General features: G+C 33.3%; 1 protein-coding gene across 8 annotated transcripts in view; it reads left to right on the top strand.

Moving 5' to 3' along the window:
• The window catches only part of LOC145246885 (tyrosine-protein kinase CSK-like), a 570595-nt gene that overhangs the window by 497519 nt on the left and 46771 nt on the right, over positions 1-26305 (top strand). For 5 of the 8 annotated variants that reach the window (XM_080108753.1, XM_080108754.1, XM_080108756.1 and 2 more), the window contains one exon: positions 7762-7862. In XM_080108753.1, the coding sequence (XP_079964879.1) occupies positions 7762-7862 (101 nt within the window). Of the gene's footprint in view, positions 1-7761; positions 7863-17273; positions 17500-26305 lie in introns of all 8 variants that reach the window. The other 3 variants (XM_080108751.1, XM_080108752.1, XM_080108749.1) reach the window with 1 other exon arrangement.

Genomic DNA, 26305 nt, shown 5'->3' on the forward strand with positions numbered 1-26305 from the left:
TGTTCATGGAATCTGCATTTAGATTTAGGTACAGATAGAGTAGAGGAACTTGTTGACAGTGGTTGTAGTTAGACGAGTGATTTTTGTGAAAGTTTGGCAAGGGAGCTCAGACGAGCACTTGCCATGAAAATAATGTCTAGATTTAAGCATAGATAGAAAGTGGAAGGGAATTGTTAACTGAGCGTCAGTGCATAGTCAAAGAGGTTTATCAAATGGGCGTCAGCGCTCTGGGTCGAAGGGGCTTGTTCAGTGATTGTCAGTGCTCGGACAGAGGGAGTTATTGAGCTGGTAGTAATTGACTGAAAGGAGTTGCCGTAAATAAATGATTTGCTGATGGATGTAACAATCTAAAGGGTAGTCGGTGATTGCCTGGTGGACCATAAATAAAGGAATAGAAATCAAAGTTTTTAAGTAGCGACTCTACACGTTGGACAACACTCCAAATAAAACGTGCAAGGGTAAATAACGCCACTTCAGGTTCTCTTCTCGGGGAAACAATCACAACTAATTAACCAATGTTTGATTACCTTTCTCAAATCTTCTTTTAAAAGCGGATTTGTATTAGATTTCACTCATCCGAACAAAGAACGGCTGTCTTTTCATTTGGTCACGCACCACTAAATCCTCCTCCTTCTCCTCCTCTGTCGATTGCACGTTGCCAACCTCCAACCTCTCCATCGCCGATGAAGATAGAATTTCTTTCTTACTTCATTGTTTTATGTCACAAACTTTTCCGTTGGCCGGAGAGTGTTTTTGATTGGTTGAGCATGCAAGTGTTGTCTTGCCAGCTAGATGTCTCCATGGAAACGGGGGGGGGGGGGGAGAGAGAGAGAAAATTTTCCCTGGATTGACGTAACTGTCAAGCGGAAGTGTGAATGCACAAGTCTCTCAGGTCAGCTGGCCGCTCATGTTTTAACCAATGATCTGTCGACTGAAATGTATTCTTTATTGCGTTCATTTTATTGCATTAACAAAAAAAATAAAAATAAAAATAGCAAACTTGCTTACTAAGAAACTGAAATGCATTCAGATGGAATTAATTTCACAATTAAACTTAATGATTTTAAAACGTTCGTTTTATTTTATGCTATTCAATTGGTTGGATTGTTTTACAGCATATCAACCCAGTTCAGGTTAACGCTGAATTTGGTAATTTTGGAAAAAAAAATTATGCTTCAAGTTGTCTAGGTCCTGGATATGAACTTAAACTATATCCGATGGTGAGCCCCCAATTTGCGGGTTTTGGGGGGTCCAAGTCCGCTCTGACCCGAAGTAGTAGTACCTGTTGGAGCCCCAACTGTGGGTTAAATAGAAACCCATAAAAAATATATATATATTCTATTAAAAAAAATTTCCAAAATCACTTGATTTGGCATTAAATAATCTGAAAAGGGTTGATATGCCGTAAAACAAAAACAACCAATCGAGTTGTTCATGTTTTCAAATATTTATTTAATGATTTTGGTTTGGTTGTTTTGTTTTACTGCATCTCAACTTTTCAATCATTTTGATAAAAAATTTTATGCTAAGGGTGCTTATATCTTCAGACAGAAAACACTATCACTAATTTCCCCCACTTTTTATCTGTACCTAAGCCTAAACGTAGATTCCATGAGCAAAGCTTCTTTCTTAGAAGTGCACGCCTGTGATACTGTCTTCCGTTTTCCTGCTTTCCAGCTGACTACAATATGGTTGTCTTCAAGTCTAACGTAAACAAGTTTTTGATGAGCCGTTCCATATAAGTTAACAAATTTACCAAATCTCCATTACTGACGGTTACTATATCGCCCAATTTCTACTGTACACTCTTTAACCTTTATCCTCGAGTGGCCTCTTGGCCTTAATAAGTGGGGATGCCTATGTAAACAAAAATATTTATTCATGGTGTTTGGTTTGGTTATTTTATGGCATATCAACCATTTTTGAGTTATTTAATGCTGAATCATAATTTTAGGAAAAAAAAATGTTTTTATGCTGCCATTTCTATAATACCTCTAAATATTTATTCATGATGTTTGGTTTGGTTGTTTTGTAGAGAAAATATGATTGAGTTTTGCAAAAAACAAAATGGAAAAATAAAAAACCTTGATGTTTGGTGCATTTTTGGCCAAGAAGATGATAATTATCAGCATGCAATTCATCGATTAAATATTAGGGCATACTAGACTCTCAAGCCTTGGTTGTGCAATTAATCTACAAAAATGGAAAACTCTGAAATCAGACAAATCTTTTTCTGTTTATCCCTGCATCAGTTCTAGTTGTTCTGGATTTCTCTTTGCCACTAGATTCCAATAATGCCAGTTCGGAAGAGCTGTGGTTGGATATTGTTACGTTTGCTTTGTTATATAGACACATAACAGGAGGTATCCATTGTTTCTCAAGACTGAACCGAAATCTGTTATTACCATATTTTCTTTTCTTTTGTAAATATTTATGATTTATTTTCGGTTGGATTTCTTTTTAGCGTTGCTAAATATATTCACTGAGAATAACTCCACCTCTCCCTCTTTCCTACAAACCGATGAGATTGTGCAAATTCTTTACTGGATTTGTTGCTATTCATCTGCTCATTTTTCAAGATGCCCTTGGGTTGGTCCGCGATACATTTCTACCTGTCTGCCAATAAACTGATAAACTTGCATCTACTCTCATTAATAAAAATCTTGGCTTTGTGATAACCAAACAAAATAATGACTGTTAGAATGAAAACACTGGGTCTTTATAAGCCATTTTTTTTTGTTATTGTTACATAGAAGAGCATCAGCCCTGTCCCCCTCCCTCCCTCCCTCTCTCTATTTATACGATTCTTCATATTACTGTTATTTATTTATTTTATTTTTTTTACGGGGTGGGGGTTATCACTTACCGAGGCCCGAGGGCCACTCAAGGATGAGGGTTAATAAGTGTACAGTGGTCAGTGAGACAACAGCGTAGTGATTGTTAATGGTGGAAATTGGGTCGAATTTAATTATTTAAAAGGGCAGCTTAACAAGAATTTGTTTACATTGGACTTGAAAATGAACATGTAGTCAGCTAGAAAGTAGGCAAGCTGAACAGTTCCACAAGTCGGCAATTTTAGGGAAGAAACTTTGTTCATGGAAGTTGCGTTTGGATTTAGGCGCAGATAGAGAGTGGGGGGATTATTGATAGTGGTTCTAGCCAGATGAGTGTTTTTTCAGGGCTCTACGGACAAATTTATCTTTATTTGACCTTTGACAACTAAATATTTTCATTTTCTAGCCAAATAGAAAAGTTACTAGCCAAACCCACATGATTTTTAGAATATGACATCTTAGTTCTGGTACAAGTATGTATATCAAAGATTTTTCTGGGTTTTTTTTTGTTTTTTTTTAATAAGTGTAATTCTAAATATACAACAAACCTATCTTGATACTTGAAGGTATAAACATTCTAATTCAGATTTTTTTTAAAACAGCCTTTGTTTAAAAAAAAAAGCTATTAAACTTTTATTGTTTAAATAATTTAACTTTGTTCGTTTTATATATATATATATATATATATATATATATATATATATATTGTTTAAATAATTTAACTTTGTTCGTTTTATATATATATATATATATATATATATATATATATATATATATATATAAAAGACGAAAAGATATTTTCCACTCAATAGTGAGCTTTGGAAGATTGTCAGTGAAAGAAATGCAATGGCTAAAAGATAAGCGTTTCATTATTTCTAGTCGCCACTCTGAAAAATCACTCGCGATGTAGAGCCCTGTTTTTGTAAAAGTTTGGCAGGAAGGTGAGGTCATAGATTGATGCTCAGACGAGCACTTATGTACTATCTTGTGAAATTTTTTTAGATGAAGATTGAATTATTCTGATTAATCAGACTACTATTCTCACCTTGATTATTATATACTAGACTTTGTAGCCCATTGTAAACAGGTAAAAACTATAGCCTGACTTAGAATGAGTTCTTTGTACAATTCCTGCGAAACAGTTATTCTGAAAAATGGTTTTAATAAATTTTAGATTCTTTAACAATTTACGTAAGAGTCTGATTGTCTGAAATTTTTTCATTTTTATTTTGAGTTTTGATTTGATAAGGTTTTTCCCTTTTTCTCAGTGAATGTCATTCTAAGACAACATGTTCAGCTTTATTTTTTGCTCATTAAAAAAGGTTATATAACCCAGTGATTTTAGAATAGATGCTTTATGTCAAATTTATACTTAGATATGGTTAAATTTTTGCTCATTTTTGTATTAAATGCTAATCCTGGAAATCTCCTCAATTATTAAATCCTTTCTCTTTGATAGGCTTAGAAGAGTAGTTGTTGATAGGCAGAAATCAGAAACTCATAGTATTAATGCTGGTGTCCCTCAAGATTCAAGCCTGGGCCCAACTCGTTTCCTAATCTTCATCAGTGACCTCCCAAATCACATTCTAATGCCAAACTTTCACAAAAAAAAAAACAAAAAAACACTCGACTTGCTACAACTACTGCGTCACGGGTCATTAAACCTGAAGAAGGTCTGAGGTTACATCGGCCGAAACGTTGTGAAAATCATGCTCAAGAGGAGAACAGTAGTCTGATGAATCCAAATAATACAAGTAACCAATCCCCATCTCAAAAATTTAAAAACGTTAATTATAAATGTAATATTTCCTAGAAACTTACTCTTTCAGTAAGCTAGTTCATATCACACAAAGCAAATATCACATCAGTTTTCTTTGTTTTTTTTTTTTGTACTGCAATAGGTTCAATATTGATATTAGCATCTGTATTTCCTTCCTTCTTCCATGACACATTTAGAATTTCAACGGTGCCTCACGTTAATCTTAGAGTCGTTTTAAGGCTTATAAGTAACTGACAGACAGACAGATAACAAAGCTAACATAAGTTTGGTTCCGGTTAATCCAAGGAATCTTTGTTTTTTCAATGAGTATATATATATATATTTTTTTATTTCTTTGCGATCAAATAACTCTTTCGTTTCCCCTTTTATTGTTTACACAAAAATGGTAGGCTCCGAACCCCCAGAGTTTAGGTGTGGTCAGGGCTTTCTTTTAGCAGTTACATAATTTTATTCATTCGTTATTTTGGTAATGTTATCTGAAGATATTTTAATATCTCTGACAACAAACATAAATATCAAATCATCTATTGCTATAAATGAATCATGCTATAGGCAGTTGCAAATTAGGTGACTGGCTTGTAATGCATGTGGGGAACGGCCCAGTTCTATTGAGTACTTTAGCCGTGCTAGTACTTTTAAGGGATAGCATCAGTTTTGTTATTTCATTCGAGATAGTCTACTGTATAAGGAAAGAGGGTGTCAGCGTTCCTTGCACAAATGAGGGCCCTGGATATGACCTTAAACTATATCCAGTGGTGAGGCCCCAGCTTGCGAGCTTTGGGGAGTGTGGAGCCACCCTTTAATTGCCATTGCTCCCAGGTCCACTCTGACCCAGAGTGGTAGTAACTGTTAGGGTCCCAACTATGGGTTAAATAGAAACCGACTTGAAAAAAAAAAAAAAAAAATATATATATATATTTTATTAAAAAAATTTTCTTCAAAATCATTGGATTCGGCATTAAATAACCTGAAAAGTGTTGATATGCCGTAAAACAAAAACAATCAACTAACTAACCTTACGCTAATGCCCCCCCCCCAAAAAAAAATGTGATAATTTATAAATTAGACTCATGAGATGAAATAAAAAGCATTTAAAACTCCTTTAAAAAAAAAAAAAAATCTAAAAAAAAAATGATGCAGTTGGGTTGCAAAGTAACTTTTATTGGTTATGGTAACATTTATTTGTTGTATATTTGACTTTTTGACCAATTTTATTTTATTTTTTTAAATCGCTGTGGATTGTAAAACAAATCACAAATTTTGCTTTAAAAACTTTAATTTTGTCTGAAGAAGGCCTTAAAAAAACTTTGAACAGTCCTTGAAAATGGACGTTGAAAATCTGTACGAACTCTTTATTAATACAAGTATCATTTCCCCGTATATATTACAAACCAGTTACCTAACTTGTCACGGCCTATTGCATTGTCATGGTTAGTATGCCATCCGAAATAATTTATTGTATAAGGAAGGGGGGCATCAATACGTCCCTCTTTTTTTTTTTTTTTTTTTTTTTTTAAATAATGGGAGTTGCTTCAAACAAGGCATAAAGCTGCTTGATATAAGGAGCTTAATAGCATGAAAGATGATTAATGTATGGACAGGAAATGCCTATTGACTTTCATCTTGAAAAAATCAAGGCTATAGGTAGGAGGAAAACAGTCAGTAGGACAGAGTTCCACAGACTTGCAGTTTTAGAAAAGGAAGATTATCCGAACAGTGAATTGATAAAAGTTTTGGTTTACAGCGTACAAGTTCTTTCTCGGATCATTTATGGGGGGGGGGGGGTGCACAATTGAGTTAAGGGTTTTTATTATTATAATTCCTTGCTTGAATTTTTGATGGATTAATAAATAGTGTAATTTATTCAATTTTTGTTTTTATTATCAATTTTTCTTGCTTTAATTGCTCTATCTAGTATATTGAGCTTTTTAATATCTCGATAGGTTCTAATTTTAAGATCAGTATCTGTAGGTATGAACGAGTGATTATTACTATAATAAATAAAATGAATAAAACGTAAAATAAGATAAACAGCACAAATTTAAAACAATTTTTACCTGTTAAAGCTAAAAAGAATTAATTTTAAAAAATTACATTTTTTTTTTTTTTAATTCAACATACAGCACATTTTTTTTTTTCATTTTTTTTATATAAATTATAAAGGAACAGATGTCAATTCACTTGCACATTTTTTTAAATTTTAAACAGAATCTAGGATCAAAACTCAGTCTCTTCTCAACCTCCCTTTTTTTTTTCTTTTTTCTTTTTTTAAATTTTGAAATCATAAACAGACAGCCATGTTTATTATTTTTTATTTCTTGAAAATTTTTGGAGCGGAAATGGTTTTAATGATTTTTAATTGATAAAGAGTGTCTATAAAAGGAGGTAATTCGTTTCTCGTTAATTAATGTTTGCGATGATGATATTTTTTTGTGACACTGGATGCAAACAAGTAAATCAATGTATAGATTTAATTATAATTATCAAGTCCCTTTAAGAATACTTGAGGATTGGCATTGTTTGCGGAATTATAACAAGGGTAGTCAACATTTATGCAATGAACACTCTAGATTGTCATAATGTATTCACCCGAATTTGGCGTTTCCATCCATCCAGCGCAGCCGTAGCTGAGATCGAACTCATTACATGACTTTATAGTGAATTCGAATCTTGTCGGTAGCTGAATGCTTGATGCTTCGCCAGGGCTATCAAGGGTGTTTTTTATTGTGACGCCATCAATAGATAGGGTGCTTACCACAGCTTAAGAGAGTCCCATCTACCCTCGAGATAAGGATAGACTGCGCCAGTTTCTCAACCTGGTATTTTACTTCACGGTACATACAGCTCCTCGCCTTCCCAAATGGTCACCCATCTGGTACTGGCCAGGCTCAACGTTGTTTAACTTCGATGATCTGGCGAGAACCAGTGTGTCACTGTGATTGTGCCATATATTTGGCGTTTTATAGTTCTTAATTTCCTTCATTCCCATGGCAATTGTTTGATGGCCCTGAGGTAGAGGCTTAGGAAATAATTATTTAATTATATATATATATATATATATATATATATATATATATATGAATTACATTTGTATGTCAACACGTAAATGCATACATGAATAAAAATTTTTTTTTTTTTTTTTTCTAGGACCCCAATTGGTACCACGCCCGCAGTGCATATGGCAGGGAAGGTATGATACCAGCCAATTATGTGCAGAAAAGACAAAAAGTTTCACTACAGACGATGCCGTAAGTTCTGATTGTTTTTGACCGTTTAAAAATTTTTTTTGAAGTTAAACAAAATAAAGAAAAATAAGTGTAGTTTTTAACTTTTAACGAAATATAATTTTCTTTTTTTTTTTTACCCTTTTATTGTATTTCACATACATCGGTTGAATTGGTTAACCATTATCTTTAGATGTTTCCTTGCATGTCTTTGAGGGGTGTTGTCCATAGATCGATCACGCTTAAGTTTGGAGGTGTTTATTCAGAATAATATCAAAAATTAAAAAATTGAATTTCTACTAAAAGCAATGTTTTCTACTTAACATATTTCTACATTATTGCATAAACAATTACTTTCACGATCCATCAAGCCACCATTATCGGCACGTTTTATGCAGTTACCTCCCTTGCTGCCATAAAGACTCTTCTATTTATTAAGTAAAACTTGTAATTTCCTTCAAAAACAATTTTCATTATTACTTTCTCATTGTTCGTAATTATTGGATATGTTACTAATTTCAACACAATAATTAAGTAGATGATATTGCTTTTGGTTGAACGAATTATTTGATTTTCTATTTTCATTATAACGAACACACAAGTTTGGAATAGCATTTTAAGTATGACCATGACTTTGTCTGTCAGTGATTCCATTTGTTATGCTTAAGTTTAAAATTCTGCATTCAATGTTAAAATTTCTTAAGAGTCGATGGATGCATCTGACTCATTCTTGTTCAATAACTTCTACATTCTAGTTTTTAGTATATAAAAAAAATATTATTTGGATTCTTTGGACTACTGTTCTCATCTTGAGTGTTATTTGTGCAACGTTTCAGTCGATGTAACCTCCGAACTTCATTCGTAATCTTTGTGTCAAACACTGGAATCTGCACGAAGTTTTGAACCAAACTCTGTATTTAATCCACGGGTAAGCATGCTCTCGTTCAGTCAACCATGACTGAGTAGAGGTAATTTACAATTGAATTTCACCAAGTATTCTATCCACTGCGCCACGGGTCCTTGCAGACAGAATGAGAGCATGTTACCTTTGTGGATTGAATATGTATAAAATTCTATGCAGATTCCAGAGTACGACAAGATACACCTGCAGAAGGTCGGACGTTACATAAACTGGAACATTGTGAAAATGACACTCAAGATGAGAACAGTAGTCCGTACTCATCTAAAGAAAATTCAGAACTGTAATTATTTGGATTGAGTAATCGCTTTTGTTTTGAATTATCTAATGTGATACCAGTTGTAACTGTTGGTGTATGGAGGCAAGAGTGATCTCCCTTTGCTTGTGTTGATTTACTCTGAAAGAAGATTAGATAAACAGTCACATTTGTGACTAGATTAGGTTACAAACACGGCAGCATTTTTTTTTCTCCTTCGCGTTACAGGTTCGAGCCCGCCTGCCTTCAACCACTTTTTTTTTTTGCTCAACCTTACACACCCCTCCACACACACATCGGGCAACAAAGGGCACCCAGGCTAGTCATGTATAAAAAGCCAAAGTACAAATTCAAGGAATGATTAAAGCAGATTACTTTGCAATTTCCAAAATACAATTGCATGTTAGACTTTCATTATGATGTCAGTCAATGGAAAATGATCAGTTAGAATCTGCTAAAACAAATCATTTTCGAAAGACGTTGTTTACTGAAATTTGATAAACAAAAAGTATTTGCAAAAATGTTCAAATCGGAATTAATACAAAGAATGGGCATGATTTACATCATTATATCAATTAATAAACAATTATTTAATTAATTATTAAATATTTAAAAAGTAATTAAATTATGATTAAATAATCTCTCTAAGCATGAATAAAGTGTCAGTGTAATTTTCTTCTGTGTCACCTACATAAATAAAACCAAAAGCAAATTGTACCTGTTTTTCTATTTGTGGTGTCTTGTGTGTACTAACTAGGAGTTAATCAGTAATTGCCAGTAATCTATGAATTAATTAATGAACACTGCACTGCAACTGTAATGTGCAGAATGACGACTAGCTAACATACTACAGAGAGCCTTTTGGATTTTAAAACAAATTAATTAGCACAAAATATTTCCGAAATGTTCAACACGCCGGACAGCAGCAATGTCACACATAAGTTTGAAATACAATTTTGATCACTAAAAGTGCAGATGCTATTGATGCATTTCAAAAATATTCGTTCATTTTTTTTTTTTTTTTTTTTTTCACATTCTCTACACTTGTAAAAAAAAAAAAAAAAAAAAAAAAATTAAAAGTATTAGAGTTGGGTGTACTTAGATAAACACAGGCTTATACTATCTTTTCTTTTATCTAGGTTCTCAGGCCCTCCCTTGACGCTCTCTACCAACACGTGCACATTTCCACGTTTTCATTTTTTTTTTTTTGTTTCAAATCTTATCTAGGTCGCCAGATCTGTGTGTATGTTTATATATATATATATATATATATATATATATATATATATATATATATATATACATACGTGTTTATGATGCCTTCAATGTACGGCATAATCTTGTTGACACACCAGTTCTTGCCAGATCACCGAAGTTAAGCAACGTTGAACCTGGTTAGTACCAGATGGGTAACCATCTGCGAATTCTAGGCGCTGTATGTGCTCTCTGCTTATCTCGGCATTTGTTTCCAGTCGTCCTGTACATACACTTCACTCGCCACAGGTATTTAATAATGTTGACTCAGGATTGTGTGGTTGGAGATTGCGCAACTCTTGCCACAAAAAACTCATGTGCAAGCACACTTTACGACTGTGCTAGCATGCATATATATATATATATATATATATATATTATCCACAAACATGTGTTTCATTGTTATGACTTATCAGCATGACTAAACCTAGCAAGATTCAAAACCCCCTGAGCCTGTTCTTGCTAATATATAATATTGCTGAAAATATGACCCTCCCCACCCCCCGGATGAAACTTTACAAAATACTGATCATCTCTTATTTGTAGATATAATTTTATTTTGTCTGCAATACTTCTTGAACAGAAAGCACTCTACGTAAACTCTAATTGGGAATATAGTTCCCTCATTAATGTGGGAACAATATATATATATATATATATATTAAATATACTTTGTCACACAAGCAGTTCAGACTAGATTTTCTTTGAATAAGAAAATATGAACTTACAAAGCCAGTTAATTCTTTATTTTTAAATAAAGACAAGATCCAACCTAAGTCTTTCAGATTGTCCTCTCTCTCTCTCGAGCAAACCCGACAAGCAGCAAAGTCCCACCCCTACATAGTATAGATCCCTAAATGTAAGAAAAGCTTTTATTTACTCTAATAGTTTCTTCCTCAGAACTGCTAAAATTCCAGATTCCTGCTTCCCCAACTGTACTGACATGCAGAAGTTCAAGTGTAATGTTAAGACATCTTGCTGCTCAACTCCCTACATAGTATCCCTGCAACTTATGTCCCTGATAGTAGCCCCCTACATCAAACTGACAATCTGCCTTGTTTGGGATGAAAATGTAATTTTAAAAAAAAAATCCCAAAACCAAGAAATTTTTTACTATGTATTTTGTGTGATTACAATATTTAAGGGGGGGGGGGGGGGGCTTAGAAAAACAAGTATTGATTAAGTCAACTCTGGTATACTAGCAGAACCTGTAGAAAGTCAACAGAATGAGAAATATATTTAATCAGCAAATATGTTTCGATAAAACTGATATTTTTCTGGATAGCGCAGAAAAATAGAATTTGGACAAAAAAAAAACATAACACGCAACAAATATGAGTTTATTAACATTTCTATGAAAATAGTGTCCATTGCATTTTAAATATAGAACTGATCCAAATGATATAAATTGATAAGTACTTATAAATCCTCAGAAAGTAATATTGTGTTACATAGTTCAATACAAATAATAAAATCAGTCCAGCACCTCTTAGCAAACAATTTTTATTTTTTATTTTGCCCTATTTCTTTCAACTGTTCTTTTTTTATTAAATAACGTTTTGCTAACTGACTTCAGTGAAGAATAGCTGCACATCGAAATTATACAAGTTCATTTTTCACATTATAATAATGATCATGTATTATGATATTCAAAAACGAAGCGACATCAACGGGAGATCACTATCATTCTAGTCCAGGGTTGTCAGACTAGTCTTTTTAAAGCTAAATTTTGCAAATGTGGCCTTTTTTGGAGTAGTTTGGCATTCACAAATTGTATCTGGCCTTTTTCAAAGCCTAATGTATGGATTAACTAAGTAAGGAACAAGCAGAATATCATATGGGTTAGTCATCCATGCAACTATTTCGCTGTATTAAGACTCATCAGTGTGGGTTGACATAATGACTGTTTAAAGCTGAGATTCAAAACTTAACTTTTTTTTTTTTTTTTTTACAATAGTCAACAATGTTAGCTAATAAAGGAAATTTTGTTTTGTTAACATTTGTTTATATTATCATTCACCAAGAGAACTCTATTCTCATGACGAACAACAGCAATGCTTTCTGCCTAGTAGAAATCATTATGTTCCTTTTTCTCGGGAGCTCACCCCACGAGTGGAGTCCAAATGTGTGTGTATGTATATATATATATATATATATATATATATATATATATATATATACAAACAATTGAGTTAACAGATTAATTAATGCTGTGGTTTACAGTCTTCTATATTATAAATCTCACTAATCTGTTTAAATGTTTGTATGTTTGTATGTCTGCTTAAAACTTTAGACAGAGGCAATGGATTTATATGAGATCGGTATTGTTTTGAAGCTCGATCCTTCGGATGACAAATATCGAAAAATTGGCCAAAAACATTAATTCCTTCACCCTCAACTGAGCACTTTTCTACAAGAAGGGGGTCACTTTTTTTGTCAATATTTTTTAAAGTCATCCCCCTCTTTTCGATTGACTAGCCTAAATTTAAACTTTCACCACTTCTGGTTTGGCGATGGGCACAATGGCAAAGACGTCACTTTTTTTTTTTTTTTTCACGTTCTTTTCCTCCTTTGCGGTATGAGTTTGAACCTACCTGTCTAGTACTACTTTTTTTTGCCTAACACACACCTCCAAACACCCGGGCAACGCCAGAGTCACTCAGACTGGTATAAAATATTGTTGAGAGGAAATATTTTTATATAAGACAATCCTGGCCAAATAAAATAGTTCAATATCGATGGATTAAGGAAATAACTTTAAATTTCTTGCATTCCTTGTTTTTTTAAGAAATCTAATATTTATAATTATCGCTGACAAGTAGTTTTCATGATAGTAAAACTTTTATAATGCATTCTGTACTGTTTTCACTAGTCGCCATGTTTGGTTTAATATTGCTTTTTTTGTATCCTTTTATAATCTGCTAGTTTAGTGTCCAATCGATGATAATTATCTGAAAAAAAAAAAAAATACAAAAAGGTCAAAATAGTAAAAAGTCGAGTGGTTCCAAAATGGGGGATCGTTTAATATAATGTTGTCTTAGTAACTGATCATCCCTTACAAATCTTTAAATATTCTTTTTTTTTTTTTTTTACTTTTAATAATCTGGAAGACTATTGTCCATTCGATAATAATCCTCTAAAGAAAATTTAAAGATAGATAAAAATTAAAAAAATATACATAGGAAGACTAAAATCTCTTGATATAATAATTAGTAAAATCCCAAAGTTGTAAAGTTAACATCCCAAATATTTCTTTAATTGTTTAAAAAGTAATTTTTTTTTTTTTTTTTTTCACAAAATTTAACTATAAATCCTGCAATTCTTGTATATCTTCTATACTTTTTATTTGATGTTAAAAATGTCCAAAAGTAAAAACCATTGTATTTCAACGAGGTTGTTTGTAGTGCTTAGTGAAGCTAGCAGGATATTATTTTATTCAATTTAGGTGAACAAAATTAGTATAAGTCGTTATATTGTATTATTGTGCAGCTGGACGAAAAAAAAGAAACCTAGGGTTCCTCGAGTGGGATTCCAATTTGTATGTGTATAATCTATACTAGTATGGTTACTCGGCGTTATCCAGGATTGAATGGAAAAATGAATATTATATAACTAGCGGGATCTGTGGAAATTCCACAGCGGACTCTTCCATATGTAATATTAATATATTGATGTTGGCATTCTGTGGATGTTCAGCGTAAATGGAGATGATGTTATTGTAGCTCTTTTGTTAAAACTGCAAAAGTATTTATCTAAGTTAGTAGGAACGTCTGCCAGAGCCTGGTCGTAAAGTACGCTTAAATATGATATTTTAATTTATGCAGATTTCGTATATGTTGTTATAATCAATTTTCTAGCGATTCTTATATTTTATATAGTTGTGATTTCACAAATAAAAAAAATATATCCATGTGACTTGGGTGCATCAGTTTGAATTGAAACCAAAAGTTATGAAGAAATATATATATATATATATATATATAAACTTGAGTTTCTTCAGCTATAATCGAAACTGAAACCAAAACTTATAAAGAATTCTTGGTAAAATTATTTATTACAAAAAATAGAAGTCCATAGCCATTAAACGACAGTCCCTCGGAAGAAAAAAAATGTAAGTGTGACACACAAAATAACACACGCTATCGTATTAATATATAGATGTAAAAAAAATGAAAAAAAAAAAAAAAATGTAATATTGTGTTCGTGGCTAGACTGGACAAAAAAAAGAGGGGGTGAGGCATAGGGTTCCTCTTTCAACTCGGGGGAGGAGGGGGCAAGGTTGTCTTATTGTTCTGTTACTGGTATACACACATTTTTTTGTCACAATTCCCCCTCCTCCTGCGTCAACAAATGTGGATAAGATATTGCGAAAAGGTCTGTAGTGTGGTTGGGGTGACGGTTGGAAGAATTTCTTTGAATGACTTGGGAATGGTTGATCAGTTATCTGTAAATTAAGCCCCCCCCCCCATAAGTTGTTTGTGTGGTGGGATAGTGATGGCAATGATTGTCCAGCAACAGCTGATGGAGAGATATAGATTGCAGATAAATCAACACAAGTCATTGACATACTACTGGGAACTGTAGAAAGAGATTAATCTTTTATTTTTATTTATTTATTTTATTTTTTTTTATTTATTTTTTTTTTTGGTTTTAAATAACATTTCTGGTGCAAGTATATTACAATATCAAAATTCCAGGAAAAATCAATAAAAAACAACAAAAAACTTAGTTTTTGTGTGAATTTCTACTAAAAGCAATATCTACTTAACTGGCATGTAAGAAAAACTTAATTATTTAAAAAAAAAAAAAAAAAAAAAAAAACCCTTGCCATATTTCTTTTGGAAACATGTGTAATAATAACAAGGAAAGTATCTGTTATGTTAAAAAACAAAGCAAATCATATTTAATGACAATTGGCAAAAGATGCACGCTATTTACCTACCCTTGGAACTTTGCTGTGTTTTTTTTTCTTTTCTTTTAAGCCAATCATTTTCTTTTTGCTAATTTTCATCAAAAAAAATGTTTTCTTTAATAATTAATTTTTGTCCCAATCCATTTTTTTTTTTTTTTTTTTTTTACCATATAGTTTTTGTAATTTTTGGATATATTCATTACATTTTTAAGTAGAGATCATTGGTTTCTTTTGAAATTCAATATTAAAGTTTAGTTGCACCAAATTTTGTTTTTTAAAATCCTTGTCCAGAAAGGGGGGGGGGCGGGGTAATATTAATTGATTTCTTTGTTTTTGTAGCTCCTCAGCCTTTAGTTCTTTTAGTGTTCCTGTTTATTTGCCTTCCCACGAAGGAGGCAAAGTTAGACACAATGTCAGCTTTTAATGTGGTGAAAATCCATTTCCCCAAATAGAAACACTTCGGACTGGAATAAAAATAAAAATTGTCTTAGTCTGGAAGTACTTGTTTTTCATTGACCGAGGAAAGAATAGATTAAGTGTAACATCAGAACAGGTACTACTCTTTGTCCCTAGTCAAAAGGCCAAAGAGCTTAGGTTCCTCTCGTGTTAAAATCAGCTAAACTAAATTTCAAACAACTTCCCTGTTATTTCATATCATGTTTAAGTAAAAAAAGAAAAATGTTTTCAATAAAAAAAAAAAAAAAAATTACAGCAAGTTGAATCTGGAATTTAAAAAAAAATTTACAGGGGAGTCACCATTTATCAAGATGCAAAAGCCACTCGAGGATAAGGGTTAATGAATGTAAGATGGTAGTGTAGTAATCGTTAATGGTATAATCGGTAAATTGGGTAGAATTTGATTATTTATAGGGATGGCTCAACAAGAACTTGTTTAGCTCCGAGTGGCCTTCGAGGTTTGATAAGTGATGATTCCCTTGTTTTAAAAAAAAAAAAAAAAATGACCAACAATCTCTTTTGAGTAAGAGTCACCAATTCAATTTATACATTTAGCAATTGAAATGCTTGTTCAAACTTAAGCGTGACTGGACAGACAGACAGAGCCTCTTATAGAGATACTTGGATCCATCTAAAAAAATTTTTTTTTTGATCAAACATTTTTTTTTTTTTTTCTTACATGACAACAAACAAGAATAAAAATATGAAAAAGATCATAGAGAAAAGTCGTAGAAGGTTATAGTCATACAGGAAGTGGAATTATGGCAATGTTGAGAAAGAGGACAAAATCAAAATCGCAATTTAGTCTTTTTTAAAAAAAAAAAAAAAAAAAAAAAAAAAAAGCATTTTTCACTAACCCTAAATTTGGTGTGCCAATATGACGATAAAAACGAGAAAAAAAAAAAATAAAATAAAAAAAAAAAAAGATAAAATAAAATATATAAATTCCACACGTTTCAATAGATTTAAAATATCCATATTTGATATATGGTACAGTTGACACATCGGTTCTCCTTAGATCACCAAAGTTAAGCAATATTGAATTTAATCAGTACCAGATTCCAAAGGGCGGGGGAGGGGCATTTAGGAATGCCAATAGCTGTATGTAGGAGGACATCAACACCTCCCTGCAATAACTGCAAAAACCTAACATTGTCATCTTTACTGGGAACCGCATATGAAATTTATATTCCCATGAAACTTCCTCCTTTGGAGAAGGCTGGTTCAATCTGCCTAAGGTGAGTGCCAAACAGGTACTGTATTATAGAGGTTTTATTTCAAAATATATTGTAGAACACAGCTACACGAATTTAAATAAATTTAAAACACTCAGCTTTTGATGAAGAGGTTTTACCTCGAAATATATTATAGAACACACATACATTAGATCACTGTTTACAAGTTGACTAAATCAAGTAACATTTACCAAACAAATTATTTTAATTTAAAAGAAAAATCACTTTATTTTAATCCTCCTTTCCAACACCAACATATTTTCACTTCTTGTATTGTAACAACTGCCTATAACTCCTCTATATCTTCTTCAAGTAAACTATATCTTATTAAAAAAAACGTTTTATATTTTTGTGCTGTGATTTTGAACCAAATAATTTGTGAACCCCCTGCCGTTTCTTGCAGATGGTATCATGGTAAAGTTAGCCGGGAGGATGCAGAATCCCTCCTCACAGGCAGAATGCTGGGGTCATTTTTAGTGCGCGAGAATGGCCACTACCCCGGGGACTACACTCTGTCAATGGTGATTGCTGACAGTGTTATCGAGCACTATCGAGTGCTACGGACCAACAATAAAGTTGAGGTTGACGGGGGTGACCTCCAATTTGATACGCTCGTTGAGCTGGTCGAGGTATATTCTTTTGCACACTGGTCACTTGTAGAATACTGACCGCTGCTAATGAGGGTTTGACCATTTGCGATAATTGCATGCAGTGTGTGAAATGTTATGACAAATACCTTTTTTTTTTTTCACTTTTTTTATTTAAAATAAAGTTTGTGTCTCTTATCTTAATAATTTTTATATCCTGTGAATTTTTACATGGAGGTCACCACTTATCAAGGCCCAGAAGCCACTCAGGATAAGGGTTATTGTGTGTACAGTAATCAATGGGGTAGTGTTGTATTGTCTGTTAGTACTGGAGATTTGATAAAGTGTCATTACTTAAGGGGGCGGTTCATCAGGAATTTGTTTATGTTGGACCTGAAGACATCCAAGTTGAAGTCAGGAGGGAAACAGGCAAGTGGCACAGAGTTCCACAGGCGTGCAGTTCAGAAGCTTTGTTCATGGAATCTACGTTTTGAGTTAGGCACAGATAAAGAGTGGGGAAAATTATTGACAATGGTTTCAGCTAAAATAGGGGTGGGAAATGTGTGCCCCCCCCCCCCCCCGAAAGAAAAGATTTATTAATGCGACACTATCCTCTATCTATACATGGTGTAGGCATGGTGTAGTTGATATAACAGCAAACTGTAGGCTCAATGTTCATTGTTCAAGTTCTGTCAAGTTTTCTACTGCATCATTTTTTTACTAACATCTTTGCGAAAGAACAAATCCATCTGTCATCCTTCCAACTATAGATTAAATAGAGTAGATGAGACTCTCAAGCCTTGATAGACCAACTAGTGCAGCAGAAGGGAAAAAATGAAGTAACGATAGTCTTTCTTTGCTTATCTCAACATTGTTGTTTGTACTCTTGCCACTGAACAGAAGCCATGCTCATTCAAGAGATAGGTAGTTAATAATTGTGCAACCCTTGCTCCACTGTAAACTTCCCCATGTTAGCACCGCTTGCAAAGGTTATCCTTTATCTCTTAAGATTGAAAGGAGGCCAGCCAAAAATTCATCTTTGGGCATTTTTTTTTTGTGTGTGTGTGTGTATATATATATATATATATATATATATATATATATTTGTATACTTTGGCAGCAAGTCATTATTTATGCATATCTGATTAAACACAACTGAGTACGCCTTTTTTCCAATTTTCTTAGTAATCTTTTCAATTCAAAACGTCTATTCAAAATTAAAAATAATTCACCCTTACCCACCTCACGCTTTCCTATATAACCAATTTAAAAAATAAAATAGAATTAACTATAACTACATCCAACCCTCGATAAAGAACAACCACCACTCCTGCGAATAATCGAAATTACCAATGGATAGTGTTAGAGAATATGGCTGAACAAAAACCACTAGATGCCGTACTATATAAGATACCAGCCGAAACAAGAAAGATCACTCGGCGAATAGAAAAGATTACCAACAAAATTGGAAAAAAGACAAACTCGATGTTTAATCAAACATATAATATATATATATATATATATATATATAATGTGCATTTTACTGGCCATGCTGACGACTGTTAGTAACCAGAAACATGTGTCCATGGATAACTTTTATGCACTTACAAATATTTTTAAATAAAATTAATTAAAAAAGGGGACAATGTAAAACAAATGGGATGGTAACTCCTTCATTAGGAAGTAAAATTAAATACAAAAAGCAGCATTTAAGAACTGTTAATATCACTAATACCCCCCCCCATATTTTATATATATATATATATATAAAATTATTATTATAATATTAGCAGGGCTACCTGGCATTGCCTGGGGCGAAAGTGTAACACATTTCTATTAAAACTTCCTTCCATCTTTCTTTCTCCCTACCTCTCATCACTCTTTCTTTTTCACTCAGCCCATTCCTTTCTCTGGACATACACGCAGAGACCACTCAAGAAATGAGTCGACATAAAAGAAATAACTTTATGAAAAAAACAAAATCTTACTTTATTTTAGTTAGTGGCCAAAAAAAAAAAAAAAAAGTCCCCCCTCCCCATCTCCCTGGACAAAATTAAGTTATAAGAATGAGTATTTCTTTTTCTAAATTTTAGATATTATTCATTCCAGAATATACCAACTTTGCAGATTTTTGTTTTGTAGTCCGGGTTGACCACACACACAACTGCATTTTATATAATAGATGTGTGTGTATGTGTGTATATATATATATATATATATATATATATATATATAGCAAAAATGATAATTAGTAAAACCTGAAGAGTGCTCAATACTATTGCAGAGCAAATATGCGTTTTATTTATTTTTTTATTTTTTTTATTACCATTTTATCTGTTCAGTTACATATGTTTTGGTTGCCGGACCATATTTACGATCCAGCAGCCTCGTCAGACCTTACAGAAAAACCGAAACGTATGTAACGGAACAGATGAAACGGTAATAAAAAATAAAACGTATATATATATATATATATATATATATATATATATGGCATAATCGTGTTGACACATCCTGTTATTAGAGTTAAGCTACATTGAGCCTGGTCAGTATTAAAATGGGTGACCGTTTGAGAATTCTAGGTTCTGTATATGTTCTCCACTTATCTTGACATTGTTTCCAATCAGTCTTGGGCCTCTCTTTGCCACTGGATTCAAGCAGTGCCGATTCAAAAGAGGTGTAATTGGGGATTGCGCAACCCTTGCCTCATAATTATACGTGCAGATACCTTTACAGGGGGGTATCCATTATCTTTCGAGACTAAACAGAGGCGATGATGTATGTATTTGCATGTGTGTTGGTGTATATAGGAATAAAATTGGACACGTACCTGTTAAAACAAGGGGAGAAAAAAAAATTAACACAAAAACATGCTCATTTGGTATATCGTTTTGATCAAGAAATTTCCTCATGGAATGAAATTTTTATTTTTTTTTGTTGTTTTATTTTACACATCTCAAACAAAGCATATTTTCATTAAACTGTGATTCGGGACCAAATGTATAGGGTGCACACTAGGTGGGGAGTTGTGTAGCAATATATTTGTTTGCATTTAAATTTCTGCATGTTAGTACAGTTGAGGGAACAGGTAGGGAATTCCAAAGTGGGCTGAGGATAGAAGCTATTAGAGTAAAAAAAAAAAGTTCTCTGATATCTAGGAACTTCTACAGTGAAGGAGTGGAACTTTGCTTCTTGTCGGGTTGACTGAGGATTTTTATGTTGGGAGGGAGGCACAAGTGCATTAAATTCATTGGCGCACGTTTCATGGCAGTATTTGTGGTGATGGAACGGTGGCTAGAGCTTGGTAGATAATGCACGACCTATAATGTTAAAGAATCCTTTTGGTTCAAGAGGGAAAAGCTAGTGCTTGATGCATCAACCGGGATGTAAAGAAAAATATTCCACGCATCTATGAATTCAAAGATGGTGAAACGATGATGGAGGAGAGGGAAATCTTTCCAAACATTTATATTCATACGAGCTGGTTTTGCTAGTGTATTATTGGTTCACAAATTTAGATGTTGCAGTAAAACTAGAGAAGCATCACAAATTTGGATTTTCTTGATTTGATCATTTGGAAAAAAAAAAAAAATCACTGAACATCATATGGACTTTTCTAGTGTTATCAAACCATGCCGCAAGGAAAAAGAAAGAACACAAACTGTTTCTGTGCCGGATGTTGGTTGGTTGTTTTTGTTTTACGGCATATCAACCCTTTTCAGGTTATTTAATGCCGAATCCAAAGATTTTGAAGAAAAATTTTTTAATAGAATATATTTGTTGTTTTCAAGTCAGTTTCTATTTAACCCAGAGTTGGGACCCTAACAGGTACTACCACTCCGGGTCAGAGTGGACCTGGGAACAATGGCAATTAAAGGGTGGGTCCACTCTCTGCAAAGCCCAAAAGCTGGGGCCTCACTACTGGATATAGTTTAAGGTCATATCCAGGACCGTTTCTGTGGTGGAAGATTATGTTGTGTTGAAACTTAGTTCATTTTAAATAAATAAATATTTTAAAAAAATAAATCATGTTGTATTGGTTTCTTAAACTTACAAACTTGAATTCAAATTTATACAACTCTTACATCGAGGAAAAAAATTTGTTGTGTGTGTGTGGAAGCCTCTGATCAGTCTCGAAAGAGAATGGATATCCTCTGTAAAGGTAGCTGTGCGTGAAATTGTGAGGCAAGGATTGAGCAATCTTCAACCACACTTCTTCTGAATCGACATTGCTGGAGTCCAGTGGCAAGGAGAAGTCTAGAACAACTGAAAACAACACAGTTAAATGGAGACCATATACAGCACCGGAAATTCCCAAATGGTCATCCATTATAGTATTGACTAGGCTCAACATTGCTTAATTTCGGTGATATAATGGGAACTAGTGTATCAACGTGTTTATGCTGTGTGTGTGTATGTATGTGTATATATATATATATATGTGTGTATATATATATTTATATTTGTAGTCATTGACATAGTCCTGTTTATTGTATCACAACTCATTAGTGCCTCTCCCAAGCCGAGGATTGAACCTAGAACCATCGCGTTGACAGTCAGCAGTTCTACCGATCGACCCATGAGAGCGGCGCCTATAAATTATCTCGCCAAATGTCTATTTAAACAAACATTTGTCCACCACTTTTACAGTGTTCTAACCGCTTGTTTTAAACAAAGAGTAAGCGTCGCATTTTTCAGCCAATTAAGTAGCGGGTGAGATTACTTATGACAGTGCTCTACCCAAAGAGGGGGGCTTAAAAAATATTTGTAGTCATCAACATACAGTCCTGTTTCGTTGTATCACAACTCATCAGTGCCGCTAGACTAGCACTTCTCCCAAGCCAAGGATTGAACCTAGAATCATCGCGTTGACAGTCACCGATCGACCCACGGGAACGGTGCCCATAAATTATCTCGCCAAATGTCTATTTAAACAAATATATATATATATATATATATATATATATATATATATATATTAAATTGTAATGCAATGAATTTCAAAAAACTCTCATTGAAATGAAATGGTTGAGTTTCATATCAAAGAATTTTTATTATTCTAAGCAAGACAAAGATTGCTTTAGAAAATTAATCTCCTTAACCTATAGGGTTTCGATGTCTACCATCTCATCAGAGGAGAGAAAATATTAGCAAATACTTATAAAGGTATGCACCCTATTTGCTAAAGTCAGTGAGGCATGGAAAGTCAAAGTGAAAATAATAAATTTATCAGAGGTACTGTAGCAGGAGGATTTGCAGAAAAAGGATATGAAAGTTTTTTTAGATCCAACTTGCTTGGTAAAATCCATGTTATGCGTTCTTTACATCCGTTTGGTAATAAGGTCCAAGTTATATATTGGGTAATCCGCATAGCTGTGTAGATATCCGAATCGGGCAAGTGCTTGTATAAATTGTATAATTTTATATATATATATATATATATATATATATATATATATATATATATATAAAATTATTTTTAAAATATAATTATCCACTGACATGTGTTTCATCGTCTACGACTCATCAGAGTAGCTAATATATATATATATATGGAAATGAAACCTGGCCTGTGAAGGTCGAGGACATGTTGCATGGAGAGAAATGATATGACGGATATATCATATGAGTCTCAAAGATGGGCTTTTCCTGATGACCTCAGAGAATTACTAAACAGATTCCCACAGGCATCTCAAAGAATCATTTGACATGTTTGGAGTTGTTCTGATTTTAAAACCATTGTTCATCCCTTGCATCACCTCCCTCATCTGACCCAAACTTAATAATCACTACGATATTCGCTATTGATCACGATGAACATTGAACAATTTGCTGAATGAATGTCTGTATGAGCCCAACAAGCTCCAGAAATTAATGTATGCATATTGGATCCTGCATTGAAGGAGGGGGTTGTGATCCACTCTCTCCACAAGGCAAGTTAATATACAGATAAAATTTTTCCCTTTTCCCTAACTAGTTTACCAAACCAAGGTTTGAAAGTCCAGTTTTCTCTTGAGATTTGATACTTCTACAGTTTTACAGACTATGCTGAAATAACATTGTTTAGAAATCTATTCTTAACATGTGGAACGAGAGTGCTTTAAGTATTCTGTACTTTCACCTAACAATTGTACAAAAAATAAAGAAATTATAAAAATTGAGTTCAGTTTGAAAATCCTATTTTAAAAAAAAAGGCACAATCCATAAACTGCTGTAATTTTGATTGTATGCCTTTATTACTAAGGGTATTATAGAAAGAAATTTTTTACGACTCCAATATATTTTTTTTTTTTTTTTGCCTGATCTGGACATTTCACAAAGAATTAATGAAAACATGCAATCATGAATTCCTTGCAGAATATTCAGATTTCACAGATGTTTCATGGGCTTTGCTGGAACAATTGCCCCCCTCCCTGCCCCCATTGGCACAAAAAAAAAAAAATGATGTAATGCGGACTATTTTGCAATCACCACTTGTTAACAATACAACGTGGCTGGCAGTAAAAATAGCATTTCCTGTTGAAAGGGTCAAACAATGAAATATTTCAAATGTTATATTTAATGTGTGGCCGTATATGATAGTGTTCGATCTTATTTTCTCCTCTTTCTTGCATGTGGTCTAAAATATTGTAATAAGATGAAGTACTCACAAGTGGCATCGCGTCTGTTTCGATCGTCAGGAGAAGGAACAACAAAAGAAACGTGAGTTTGGAGATTCGTTATTGTTGTGTGGAACCACCCTCCAAACGGACTAATCCATCGTCCATATAAACTTTACCCATGGCGATCCCAGGGAAAGATCTAATTCCAGAGCGACTCTCGCATGCTCGGTGAATTACTTACACTTTTCCTTTGTAACCTTTCCGTTTTTCATGTAATACATGTTTAAACTGTTCTCCGTTGTGGTTACTTGCAAGCCATAACAGTTATATACAGGCATTAATTTGCATATGTGGGAGAAGAGAGTTTATTAAAAAGACTGAATTGGAGAGGACAGTGAGTAGAGTCTTCCCTGACAGCTGACAGAGAGTTGAAGTATTGAGAGTGGGAAGTGTAAATTGTGCTAAGGGGAGTAAGTATGAATTGAGGAGTTGGTGTAGAGAAGTTCAGAGATTTTTTTTTTTTCTTCCATAACTACATTGCAATAAAAATCAATAACAATAATGTTGTTTAAAATGGAATTTAAATTTTTTTTCTTCCATAACTACATTGCAATAAAAATCAATAACAATAATGTTGTTTAAAATGGAATTTAAATTTTTTTTCTTCCATAACTACATTGCAATAAAAATCAATAACAATAATGTTGTTTAAAATGGAATTTAAATTTTTTTCTTCCATAACTACATTGCAATAAAAATCAATAACAATAATGTTGTTTAAAATGGAATTTAAATTTTTTTCTTCCATAACTACATTGCAATAAAAATCAATAACAATAATGTTGTTTAAAATGGAATTTAAATTTTTTTTCTTCCATAACTACATTGCAATAAAAATCAATAACAATAATGTTGTTTAAAATGGAATTTAAATTTTTTTCTTCCATAACTACATTGCAATAAAAATCAATAACAATAATGTTGTTTAAAATGGAATTTAAATTTTTTTCTTCCATAACTACATTGCAATAAAAATCAATAACAATAATGTTGTTTAAAATGGAATTTAAATTTTTTTCTTCCATAACTACATTGCAATAAAAATCAATAACAATAATGTTATTTAAAATGGAATTTAAATTCCACTTTCGCTCTTCACATTAATATCCTTATGGTCATCAGTGGTCGCAACTAAGCGTATCTGTGCAGTAACCATCAAGAAGAACTTGGTTGAGCTCTCAGATCCATAAGTGGTCGTCGTTTCAACAAAAGTCTCGATTGGTTCACCATATCATGCAGCTTTGCTCTGGACTGCCGTGCAGGGGCAGCCACGGTTCAGGAATGGTCTAGGTCACGTACGATAATAACTAAACTTCAAATCGTCCGTTCTGAATTTAATCTGTCATAACCAGCCAGTGTTTGGTCGGTACAAATCGCAACAAATAACTCGGGGATGTCTGTGTCTGTTATGTTACACATTGCTACTTGCCCATCCCTGGTAAAGGTACAACAGATGACAGAATAGAAACAGTTCAAGAAGACATTCAACGTCATGTTTTACACTCAAGAACAGATCTGGCGTTTCATGTATAGACCTGTTTTTTCAGTTAAATTCAAGCTACACCCCTTGATGCTTGCTGACACCCCTATTCTCAAATTTTTGTTCATAGGACGGGTACTGTTTTTCATCGATATAAATGATTGCACACTAAAAATAAGTAAATTAAAATCCTTCAACGGTTGTCTTGGGCCTGTGAGACTAAGCAGTAAAAACCTTGTTTTGTAAACCTTTTTTATTATAAAAGTTCAAATAAGGCATTATTCTGAATCTTCATCGTTTAGTCTGACAGGCCTGCAGCAACCGTCGAGGGATTTTGCTTGAAGAAAGCCTTTCCTTTTGTTTTAATTGAATTATTTTTATTGTGCAGTCATTTATATTGGTGAAAAACAGTCCATTGATGATGTCCTACAAACACAGTCGGAATAGGGTGTCGGCAAGTATCAGGGGACGTAGCCTGAATTTAACTGTTTTTATTATTTGGATCCTTTCGGCTACTATTCTCAAGTGTTATTCCCACAACGTTTCGGTCTCTGTAACTTCTGACCTTCTTCAAGTGTATCTTGTTGAATTCAGGAATCTTCTTGTCAAACTCAGGAAATCTGCACAGAATTATGAACAGAACCTTTTAATTTAATCCACGGGGCTAGTTTGCTCTCGTTCCATCAGGCTTGAGCATGCGGAAATC

The sequence above is a fragment of the Euprymna scolopes genome, chromosome 24 (assembly GCF_053919585.1).
Source record: "Euprymna scolopes isolate OS-2025 chromosome 24, ASM5391958v1, whole genome shotgun sequence".
NCBI classification, from domain to species: Eukaryota; Metazoa; Mollusca; class Cephalopoda; order Sepiida; family Sepiolidae; genus Euprymna; species Euprymna scolopes.